At 39.8% G+C, this 12,505-nt stretch overlaps 1 protein-coding gene across 4 annotated transcripts in view; it reads left to right on the top strand.

Moving 5' to 3' along the window:
* LOC148353195 (ATP-binding cassette sub-family C member 4-like) overlaps positions 1-12,505 on the top strand; it is a 118,057-nt gene that overhangs the window by 8,085 nt on the left and 97,467 nt on the right. For all 4 annotated transcript variants that reach the window (XM_088352498.1, XM_088352497.1, XM_088352496.1 and 1 more), the window contains exons 15-19: positions 720-941; positions 3,125-3,256; positions 3,332-3,369; positions 3,616-3,707; positions 4,094-4,240. In XM_088352498.1, coding sequence (XP_088208624.1) covers positions 720-941; positions 3,125-3,256; positions 3,332-3,369; positions 3,616-3,707; positions 4,094-4,240 — 631 coding nt within the window. The remainder of the gene's footprint in view (positions 1-719; positions 942-3,124; positions 3,257-3,331; positions 3,370-3,615; positions 3,708-4,093; positions 4,241-12,505) is intronic.

Genomic DNA, 12,505 nt, shown 5'->3' with positions numbered 1-12,505 from the left:
TAGGAATGAGTGGCGAGGTGTTGTAAAAGGATAGCGGGATGTTTGGACGCATTCTAAGGGGTGGGCAGGGCACCTGTATGATGCGGCAGGGGTAAACCAGTGAAAGCTGTCGGGCACTGCTGTTGAACTGAAGAGTTGTTGTTTCACACTTACCCGAGTGACATGGCAGCTTTCTTGTGTCCCGTTTCACCTGGGGGGACGAAAGCATGACCAACTTAGGTGTCGAGGTGCCTAACTTGTTTGAATGTTTGGGCATTTGGGTTGGCCATGGTCCAAAAATGTTAGTGCGTGTTTTGCGGTATTTTTTCCCTTTTTTATTTTCTTTGTTATTGTATGTGTTTGTCTTGCTGTCGGTCACCCCTCTTGAGGGATATGACCGAGGTAGATAGAATAAATAGATGTTTATCGATCTAACTATCATTGCACAATCATTGCTCGAATATTGTAATACTCTAAATCCTAGTCAGGTAACACATACCCATAATTACTGCATGCAATTATTTTCCCACTGTATACTGCGAAGTATATAAGGCGCACTTGGTTATAAGGCGCACCTTTACATTTCTGGCCAAATCATTGTTTTAAGGTTCAACTTACTGTCAGTAAACTTTTGTAATTTTTTTTGACATTATTCGTTATTTTTTTGAGGTTTTAATTGAGTTACTGGATGTATCAAAATGAGAAAAGGATGTGAACGTATGTCTTTTCAATGTTGTCAGGGTCAAATGGTGGCCAAGGGGAGCTATAAAGAGTTGCAGAGCTCTGGACTTGATTTCTCTTCACTCCTCAAGGAGGAAGACAGCCAAGATGAAAGACCAAGCATTACCCCCATCAACACATTAGCCTCTTCTTGCCCCTCTTATGTCTCTGACAAGTCTGTGTCATCGACGTCCTCCTTGTCCGCCTCGTGCTACTCGCTGATGGATGAAACTCCTACAATGGTAGGTGCTGTTGTGTTGTAAATGTCATGGTGTTTCATTTGTTTAAAAGTCGTTTTGAAAGGCATTTTATAAGATGCAATGGGGAGTCTTTTAAATGTTTTTAATACCGGTAGCACAATATACAAATGACCAACTTAGGTGCCGAGGTGACTAACTTGTTTGGGTGTTTGGGCAATTGGGTTGGCTATGGTCCAAAAAATTGTGTGTGTTTTTTTTTGTTATTTATTTCCCTTTTATTTTCTTTGTTATTGTATGTGTGTGTCTTGCTGTCGGTAACCACTCTTGAGGGATATTACCAAGGTAGATAGATAGATAAATAGCACAATATCTTATTATTTTGAAAATATTTTGCTTATAGCGTAGCTTAAGCTAATTTGTGTGATTGAATAAAGTTCAGCCAATGTTATAAAAAATCTTATATATAATCTAATATAAAAACGCAATAGAAAGATTTCACAAAATAAAATCAGAATTCTGAAAAGTGGTTGTACAAATTACGTTGTTTTTTTCCCATTGTCATTATATTCTAGTTAAACAGTTTAATTATTGTATTAAATAGCAAATCTTTTTTAATTATTTTGAAATTATGCTATTTATTATTTTAACAATTTTATAAACAAAATGGTCGAATCCACTGTAATTTCCCGACTATAAGCCGCACGTGACTATGAGCCGCACCCAATACATTCTTAAACGAAAACCATTTTGTGAATACATAAGCCGAACCTTACTATATGCTGGATGTGCCCATGTTAATACCTGAGATATTTACATAGAAAGATGGTAGACAGAAGTGTTTTGAAAGATTTAATTACAAACACACTGAGAAAAGGCACCAAGACACAGCAACACAACAAAAAAATACAGCAGTAACACGGTGCCAACAGGACTGGTAACAAAACACACACTGCTAAAAGTCACTGAGATGTAGCAACACAAGTGCCACAACACAGCAAAAAACATCAGCAACACAAGTAACACAGCGCTAACAGGGCTGGTACTAACTCCTTCTATGTTGTTTGCTGGCGGTTGAGACTTCCATCTTCCTTGACACCACCTGTATCACTCTTACCTTTTCTGCTCGAGCGCCCCTGACCCACATTAGAAAAATGCATACATTAGTTGTATCTCTGCATATGCCGCAGGGTTAAAATAGAAAAAAAAAAAAAAAAAACCTGTTGTGGGCAGCACGGCGGCGCAGTGGTTAGCACGTGTGTGGCACAGTTCTAAGGTCTTGGGAACCTCCTATGTGGGTTCAAATCCAGCTGCTGGACTTACTGTGCCCACTGCCCGATGATTACTGGGATAGGCTCCAGCACCCCCGCAACCCTACTGAGGATAAGCGGTGCAGCTAATGAGATGAGACCTGTTGTATAATTAAATCCGGCCTTCAAATAAATTTCTGAGAAGGTCAAAAAATAAAGCGAAAGAGGCGAGGGATTTTCTATCTGAAGTTCATTTATTTTAAAATAAATGTAAACCAAATGCTCTCTCCGGTCACTAGACGGCAGTGTTGAGTTTGTATGGTTTGGTGAGTTGATTTTGTTGCAAAACTTAATTCACTCAACTTTTAAAATAAACTAATTAATACATCTAATGCAAAACATAAAAAATTCTTTTTCTCCAATTGTTGTGAATAAATGTGTTGTGTTTATCCGTTGTTAGGTTTATAATATGTGGGGTAGCTTACTTATTTAGGCTGAATGATGAAGCGTGATACAGAAAAACAAGGCTAAATATTTGGAGTTGGAATTCTTTTACTGCTCCAGCAAGCCTGAGAACCGAAAGTCTTGATCCCCAAGGCCAAACTTTAATATCCCTGGCTCTTGGAGCTTAGATGGGCAATGTTAAGACATACTTGATGGATACATTATTATCTTTCAAGTTTTTAAGGACACCTTAAACGAAGCATGCCAGCTTTAAGCAAATGGCAAGTATCCATGCAGCATTGTCAAATTCTGTATCCACATATTAAACATTTTGATGTAAATCACCAGATGCCGTCAGTCAATAAAGCATATTTCATTGTGATGGTAAATTGTTTTTGTTAAGCTCCTGTGTTGGTTTTTCATATACAACCGTCAAAGATGTGTGTTGTTTTTCCGTACTGCCTCTAGAGGTCAGGACAGACTTAGCTTTCTTTTGCAGCGATCGGGCGAATGACACTGCATGTGTATGTGTAGGCAGCGCAGCCTACGGAACATGAAAAACGCATGCTGGGAGATGTCGGCCTGCAAATGTATCTGAAGTATTTCAGAGCGGGTGCCAACTTCCTCGTACTTCTCTCCCTCTTCATTCTCAACGTTCTTGCACAAGTGAGTGTGCGTTAATTAGGAAAGTGTCAAGTGTTTGTTTTTCAAATAAACATGAGTATTTGATTTGTTTTAAAGGTGGCATTTGTTCTGCAGGACTGGTGGCTTGCTCATTGGTAATATTCTTCTGACACAATTGCTCGTAGAAAAGGAAAAAAGAATACAAAGAGCCAAATTGGCTGGCAGAAATGTGAACAGGTGTAAACAGTAGACGTCTTTGGCGGTCAAATCATTATCTTGATTCTGTGTCGCTTGTTGACAGTGACCTTTTGCTCCATTTCTGTAATGGAAAATGTTTTGTTTGCATCACTTCTTTTCTTCACATTTATCAATCCTTGTTTTATGTTTCTTTTCTTTGGAAGGGCCTCGCAGCAGCAGCAAGTCAATGTTACGTCCCCCAACTGTAGCTTTCCTACACAGCCAGACCTTGACTTTCACCTGAGTGTTTACGCAGGTGAACCTTGGTATTTGTCCACCTCGGGGAAAAAAATGTATGCTTGTGTACTATAAAATAAAGCACCCATTCAAAGAAGCGCTTAGGAATTTGTGTTGCAGTAACCCAAGGCCTTCAAGGCCAAGTGTGGTTACATAGGCCTCAGCTGTATTGAGAGAAAGAGAGCGCAGTCTTACGCTTGCGTCACTCTGATTGTCTCCCTGTGACTTTGAACATTATAAGTCTACATGAACTCAGAAAGATAACGGAACACAGGAAAAAAAACACCTATTATTAGGGGATGACAATTGGTATTTGACCTTGAAACATAGTTGTCCTTTCCGTAAGCATGAGAATGACAGAATTGTTTTATTCTAACAGATGTTTTTTTATTATTTATTTCTAAGGTTTGACAGGTGCCGCTGTAGTGTTTGGTTTTGCTCGCAGTTTGGTCTTCTTCAATGTCCTGGTGAGGTCAGCCCAGACACTTCACAAACGGATGTTTGATTCCATCCTGCGGAGCCCTATGCACTTTTTCCAAATCAATCCAATTGGTAAGAGGCTGACATGTTTTTCTTTTTTTGTATTATTTGCAGAAGAGATAGGTTTACACATGCTACAAGCCATCAAGTGGTAATTCTTAGATGTCAACACAAGAGAGCAGACTATGCCCTTTATTTTCCCGATACTTAAATTGTGTGTAACCTCAATATGCGATTGCTATTTTTTAGCATTAAGCTATTTGATTTAGTGCACAACTAATTTTAAATTGAATATATGTCTTTATTTTTCCTTTTACTTAAATGTATAAATAGCTTGACAAAAATATAAACATTTTATTAAAAACACAGTGACTCAAAATTGTATTGAAATTAAGACACCAGGGCCCTTTTGATTAATATTTTTCATTTAGTGCACGACTAATCTTAAATTGAATGTACATATTTTTCTTTTTACCTAAATATATATAATTAGTTTGACAAAAATATGAATGTTTCATTAAAACACTTGATTAAAAATTGTATTAAAACGTCGGACACCGGGGCTCTTTATATTTATATTTAGTTCAAGCATATCATTTTTAATGTATCAGATTATATGTGTGGTATGTCATTTATTCTTAATAGATTAAAAAAAATCATTGGCAATTAAGTCAAGACTGAAAAAAAGAAAATTACATTTGTTACACCTTAAGTGAGACATGATGCAGAATCATTATTTAAAAAAAGGGATTTTCACTATTTAAAAGAGATGACTGCAACATTCTATTTTATTTTAAAGAAATCAAACCATAAATTATTTTCCAGGGCATGTGACATTTTCAAGCGCAGGTGAAATGTAAAAAAAAAATAATTTTCAAATTTACTTTTTGTATAAATTAACGTGCAGTCATTTTAAACCAAAAACAACCTGTCACCTTTTGTTCAAAAACAAAAGTGATCTAGCTAAGTGACGGCTTTAATTTTTCCCAAGCATTGTTCGCCTGTCAGCAGACAATTACTCAGGCTAATCTCTTCATAGCTACAATGCATATGCAACACAGACGGCCTGGGTGGGAACGTGCAACAAAAGGGAACCTTGTATCTGTGTAATGAGTCACAATGAACTGCTTAAATATGATTTGAGGGTGTTTTGAGGCAGGTGTAGCGGCAAGGCTTGCTTTCTACAAAGATGCGTGTGTTCTTATAGCAAACAGCACTGGCCTTTTAATCATCACCAATGTGTTTGTTGTTTCTTCCTTATAGTGTGTTGGACTTGCCGGGTGTGACCTAATCTATTTGCAAACACTTTGAAATAATGTAATAATCTGTGTTTTATCGCAGCACAGGAGAGGCTTAGTACATAGTTATCTGATTGGCGCTATCACTATTGTGTGACCGGTCCGTTTATTATTACCGCTTGGCCTGCAGGAGAGCAAACAACGGTGTATGTCTGCACAGGATTTTCAGACAAACGCTTCAGAGATATAATTAATTGATTTGTCATATTTACCCGAGTGTACTATGGACCATGAACCTTGATGAAACCTGCTTGATTCACCGTTAATGCATTGCAGCACAAGCTTACACAGTAAAATCAGAAAATGACACCCAAACAAAAAGAAGCATCCTCAATTCAGAGTAGTACTAATCTAATGTTTTTTTTATATAATTTGAGATGTTTATCCTAAAAGTTGCTATGTGAAAATATTTTTCTTTTTTTATGTTTGTTTTATGAATTTTCGAGCCACAACCAATTCAGAAAATTAGAAATTCATCTTTGAGTGTCACAAAAACAAACGGTGCTGTTCTGTCTCTCCATAACATGTGCCGGACATTGGTCTGCTGCCTAAAAAGTAAAAAAAGTTCAGAAAATCAGTCATAATAAGTAACGGTAATATACCTAACCTTATGTTTTATAATTAGATATTCTTTGTTTTCCTCACATAAATCAAAACTTTAAAATTGTTCAAGATCAAAATTTAAATATATGATAATCCGCAAAAGGGTTCCTACTTTTGTGACCGACAACTATTGGCACCTCGCCAATCTTGAACTTCACTACATGTCGCTACTGTGTGCAGGCTGAGCACTGAAGAGTCGGCCTCATAGGGGGAAAGGTTACCCTTTCAGGCATCGCTGCACAAAGGTCTTACTTGTCGCTCTATGATTGTACGGCGTAACAATGCAGTACAGCAACGCTGAATTCGAACTGATGTGAAAGCTTTGTATGTCTTCTGTATCAGCAATTCAGCGTTTCTGAGCCATTCAATTCCAATTTGCGTCACTGTTGTTATCTTCAGTACTGCATGGATATCGTCCACTTCCGAAGTGGTGATTACAACCTTGATATTTTCCAATACCTTTATGGCACATAATAAATATTCAACGTGACATTAGCTAAAGTTGAAGAAGGAGTTAAGGACTGTGTAGTTTGCATCATTTTAATTCGGGTGAAAAGTGCCATATTATTCATTGAAGTCTTGTCAATTTTTTTGTGCTCTTTTAGCCAGTTAATTGCGATTACATTCAGCACTAAAAATCCCTCACTGTCTAATTCCTGAGGGGTCTCTCACACCCAAAGAAAATTATCAAGCTTAGTTTAAAAAACTTGAAGGAAGTAATAATTAGTTGTTATTTGAAAATCCTCTCATTTTTTAACCTCAATTTACTATTTGGCAATGTTTTTTAAACATTCGGTGCCATTCTGAGTGTCTTAGCTTTGGTTTTAGCTGGAACATCTAAAATTATAAATATGTTTTGTAAAATAAAATTTATAGGAATATTCAGTCATTGGAAATTCATGAATCACTGATCTTTTTAATCCCAACTCGCCCAGAAAGGTGGTAAATATATATTCATCTGAAATTATATTGTAGAATATGGAGTTTTTATCTTAGTACACTTGAAAAAGTGATTCATTCAAATGTGATCCTGTTGGAGTAGTACAGACAGTGGCGGATGTGCTGAGTTGATGTTGATCCCTGTAATTTAGTGTCATTGAGTGGCTTAATCCCCTTGGAGACTGCAGGCCAGAGTCTTGGTTCGTCAGCACTGTTAAACAGCGCAGTTTCTGTCAATATGAGCGCACACACAAATACGCGGACATCGTCTACTAATATATAGATTATTAAACCTACAGTACGGTAATTCCACCCTGTAAGTTTGTAATTGTCTTCACAGATATGTTTTCTCCTGAAAATATCTGTATTTCAGGACCAGGATGCAAGAGGCAAAGTGGGGGGGAAGTATTGCAGACAGCAGGATGATGATATCGAAGTGTGTAAATTGAATGTGGAGATGGAGCAGTGCACGCATGTGTGTGCAGCATGGCTGATAGAGCTCCCCCTCGCTCGGCACTCGCACTATTTAATTGCATGAAAGGGAAGGAAGGGAGATTGCACAAGCCTGGCGGAGAGAGCGAAGAGAATGGATTTAAAATGTATTAGTATTGGCAGCAAGGTGCCGGCGGTGGGAGGCTGCCCCGGGCCCCCTGGGCCCTTCATGGAAAAGTGCAGGTGTGCCACCTCCAGCCTTGGCATCCACCCTTCCCCACTACTCAGTGTTTCGACAACATTGCACTTTACTGTCTGAAAAGACCTCTCTAAGTGTGCCGATGCCCACACGTTGAGTTTCTCTCTTATCGCGATGTTTACAGGGAACAGCGATTTTCCACACACCCCGCTCGAGCTGGACCCCACTGATCCATTTCTTTAAATGGGATGGTTGGATTGTAGGGGAAGGAGGTGTTAACCTGATATCTCCTCCTGAGCGGGAGGCTGTGATATTTCTTGAGCCTCAGAAATTGGCGCAGATCACATCTGGTGTCTTAAAACCATGAGAAATGGTTTGATTTGACCTTATATCGCTCGAAAACTGATAGCAGTTTTCGCACAATAGCGGATATTGTTGACAAGCACCCAGTGATTGAAGCCATTGTCCCGCACTGATCTCACCTCTCAGGCATTTCCATTCACGTAACCGAATCACCGTAATGCATCTGTTCTATTGCGGAGGATCTGTTACTCATTTCCTTTTCTTTTACCGAGCCGCTTGTCACGTAAAACAGCTGATAGTTGACTGATGTCTCCTGCTGTAGGAGCCTCGGAGCATTGCATGATGTAACCAGAAGAAACATATTCTAGTCTCATTGTCTGTTCGAGGACTGCTCAAATTTGGGTCATCTGTAGCTTAGACTGTATCATTACGTAAAATATTATCAAATCCTGTGCGGACATGTTTTAACAAGCCGCTTTTTCCTGGGCTAAAGCAAGGCGATTGGATGCTAGCATACCAGCAACAGTAGTTGCAGCTCTAACCATTTATTTGAACCCTCCCCTCAGGATGTCTGTATGCTAAAGGGGCACTCACACTGTGAATACGATTAGCCTGCCTCCGAGTGTACAACATGCTTACGCCACTTGACTTTGAATCAGCGCTGATTCGGAGCATCGCTAGCTTGTCGCGGGGAATAATGGTTTGGCAGGGTTTATGCAATGGCTGTTATGCAGGAGTCAGCCCTCGTCCACATGCATGTTTTTAGGCGGGAGCGGTATTTTGGATAAAGCTGTAAGCTGCTTACAGCCGTGGAGAGAGGTGATTACAGGGCCCACCTCCATAGCAGTGACTGGGAGGCAACTTTTAGGTCAGTGGTGCCATACCTCCAGCAGCGGGCCACACACTCACATATTCCCCTCCCTTTCTATGTCTTCTTTAGATATGCATCCAAATATTGATCTCAAACCACATTTCCTCGCAGACTAACCATTGAATTTGATTATTTTCTCACTAATATTGAATTATTCAAATAAAACTCAAATGTAGAGTTAATGCATTTTAATCACGATGCATGTTTGCATTGAAATATGTGTTAAAAAAATTATGAAAACAGGAGTAACATTGAACCCCCTTCAAAAACTTGCAAATAAATAAACGAGAGGACATACAGTACTCCTTTATCTGGCATCATCAGTTTATGCAACAAGGTATGGTTTGGTCTGCGCCAGCCTGAATTGCTGTGGCAAACCCAAATAAAGTATTTGATCATGCCCAAACCAAAAATATAGTAATAAGTAATCATTTAATAAATTATTACACAACTGCACATAATGTAACTTGACATTATACATGTCTCCCATTGGATAATTGTCAGTTAACAATGATAGACAACTATAGTCATGCTAATTAGATTTGATTCTACCAAAAGGTGTTTTGAACATCCTAAATTGATGTATCAATACTGCACCATCAGACAGCGATAACATTAGAACATTTCGTATTATTTTTTTCAACTACAGTCATATATAGGAATATTGATATTTTGCTCTATTCCTGTGCGGTATTGATATCTGACTTAGTGTGGTGATACAAAACCAGAAGGAAACTTAGTTATGGCAATATCAATATTTGGTTCTGCTTCTATTGTTCAGTGACAAGTAAAGGCAGCAAAGATGTTGTTGGCTCTGCTGTGTTTTTTTTTCTCCTTTTCCCAGAAACTCCATCATAGTGAGATAAAGAAAACCTTAAAGTGGAGTAAAGTGGAGATTGTCAGTTTCAGTGACCCTGCAGTAAACAGTGTGTGAATGCCACTAGAGGATATCCTCATGCGCTCTGTGCCAACATAAAGGAAGAGAAAGGATTCGAAAGCGCCATTTGAAATAATGAACACCTGAGCAGATTATAGGCAGCTCAATTAACGGCAATGACGCTGCCAGTCACATCAAGGAATAGGCAGGCAGGCAGTTTGTGTTGCCCCCTCCATAGCTACCTTTTGTTCCAAAACAAAAGCCTCCTGCACATATTCATTTGAGACATTGTTCATGAAATTGAAAACAAATAATGACTCATTGTTTTAAAAAGAGAACTTTTTTTCTCTCTAACATCCAGCAATCTTTGTTTGGAGAATTTGTCTCTGCTAGTTCAATAGACGAAACACTGAATTATGATTGACAGTATCTGTATATTTATATATATTTATATTGTTTAGATTTTATTGTATTGTATTGCATATTGATTATACTTTATGGTGCTTAAAGAAATATTTTATGTGGCTAGTTATTTAATTTAGGTCACATGTTGTTTGAACTTTTTATATAATTGCGGTTGGGTGGTTAGCGCGCAGCCCTACGGTGGGGAGGTTCAGGATTTAAGTCCAGTTACTGTAGCCTCCCCGTGTGGAGTTTGCATGTTCTCCTTGTGCCTCCTTGGGTTTCCTCAGGGCACTCCGGTTTCCTCCCACATTCTCAAAAAACGTCCATGTCAGGTTAATTTGCCGGTCCAAATTGTACTTTGGTGTGCATGAGCATGTGAGTTGTAAGCCCTGCGAATGGCTGGCAACCAGTTCAGTCCCCTTCCCACTGCCTGAAGAGGACTGTAATGGGCTCCAGCACCCCTGCGACCCTAATGAGGATAAGCGGTGCAGATAATGGATGGATGGATGGAATAGACTCCAGCACCTCTGCGACCCTACTAAGGATAAGCGGCGCAGATAATGGATGGATGACATGACCACAAGTTTGATACCGGGCCGCACAGAAAAGAAAAAAAAAATGATTGAAATGAAATGAAATGAAATGATCTGTATTTATATAGCGCTTTTCAAGTCAAGACTTCCCAAAGCGCTTTACAGTGTGCTTCACATTTCCCAATAGCGGCCGTGCAGCCATGTAAGGTGCTAAACTGCTTATTGGGGGTATTAGGGATTCAGTGTCTTACCCAAGGACACTTCGACATAACACGGAGGAGCCGGGATTCGAACTGCGATGTCTCGATCCCAAGACGAGCGCTCTACCTCCTGAGCCACTGCCACCCTGATCAAGCAGGGATCAGCTCCCATATACACACATAGGACTGTGTACAGTAAATGACGAGACAATAGTTCTATCGAACCGATGTGTCGCACACATGTTGTTGGGAGTCATTAGGTGACCTATTCCCCCAATTATAAAGCAAGACCGTATAAAGAGTTTTTATAAGGTATGGTACCTTAACCCTTTAACGTTACAGCGGCCCGCCGCTAGGCCACCGGACTTTTGATGAACAAATACGTGTCACCAGTCACGGAAACATGTCATGCCACATATCATTGGAAAGCATAAACTTTTGGGGTTCAAGATATGATGATTTCAAAATGTACTTATCATAGTAACATCACGATCAGTCTGAAACAAAATACCCGAAAACTATAAAGCCGGTGTAACTCACCATTACGTCCCCTGGCCGTGTTCAGCTTCTTTTAATGTGCAGGAAAATGGCTTTGTACATCAAGGACAATTCATAGAATCTAATAGTGTAAAATATTGATTTCAAAACACACAATAATGGTGACAGATGAATAGAAATTAACCTTAAACATTTCTGCTTTGCTGGAACTTCTTGTAATCTGTTTTGAGAGATTATTTCCGTTCAAAAATCAACATATTCGTAAAATTATTCCCAATATGGTAGTTAGCACTCCCATTTCGATTGACACCTTTACTAAGATGAGGCCCTTTTCGTGCTAGTTTTCTTCAAGGACAAAGCTTGAAGTTCCTTCGACACATATATTCCACCGGTCTCACTTTTACATCTACAGCTCGGGCGCCCTTGGCGGGCTTTAGAAGAAAATGCATAAATTAGCTGCATCATTGCATAAGCCACTCGGTTAAATGTTTGGGAAGAAAGTCGCGACTTATAGTCCGAATATAACGGTACTTTAAACGTTATGATTGTTATTGTTTTGGTTTTATAGAAAAAGTACAAACAATTTTAATGCCACCCTTGGGCCAGGCCGTGAGAACATTGTCAGACCACGAACCAGCTTGTGGTACAGAAAAGATTGCCGACCACTGATTTCCTGTCATGATTTGTCAACTGCCCTCACCTGCGCTCACCCTTTCAGCCCCAGCTGCCACTCGTTCCCTAATTAGTCCTCTTACTATTTAAGCACATCATTTTCGTGCACTCCTGGTCAGTCCGTCACCGAACCTCAGCGCATGCAGGGAAAGCACTTTTGACTCTGCTTCCCGTTTGATCCTGACCTGCTCCGTTCTCCTGTCCTGGCTACCCGTATCCTGCCTGATTCGGTTTCCTGTATCGATCCCCGATTCAAGCTCCGCTCTCCTGTCCCGGCTACCCGTATCCTGCCTGATTCTGTTTTCTGTATCCCATTACGGCTGCCCTACTTGCTTCCGATCTCCGACCACGCTCCGTTCTCCAGTCCCGGCTGCCCGACTTGTTCTGATCTCCGACCACACTTTGTTCGCTTCCTCCCGCCTAGCGAGCACCAGAACTCTGTCTCTTTCCTCTCGCCCTGACTTCCCCGATCCCTTAATAAAGCATTGTGTGAAACGTTACACATTT

This window comes from Urocampus carinirostris, chromosome 14, assembly GCF_059441175.1.
Source record: "Urocampus carinirostris isolate Australia breed hairy pipefish chromosome 14, RoL_Ucar_1.0, whole genome shotgun sequence".
Lineage (NCBI taxonomy): Eukaryota > Metazoa > Chordata > Actinopteri > Syngnathiformes > Syngnathidae > Urocampus > Urocampus carinirostris.
The sequence above is the reverse complement of the archived record's forward strand: the minus strand, read 5'-3'. Positions and strand labels throughout refer to the sequence as shown.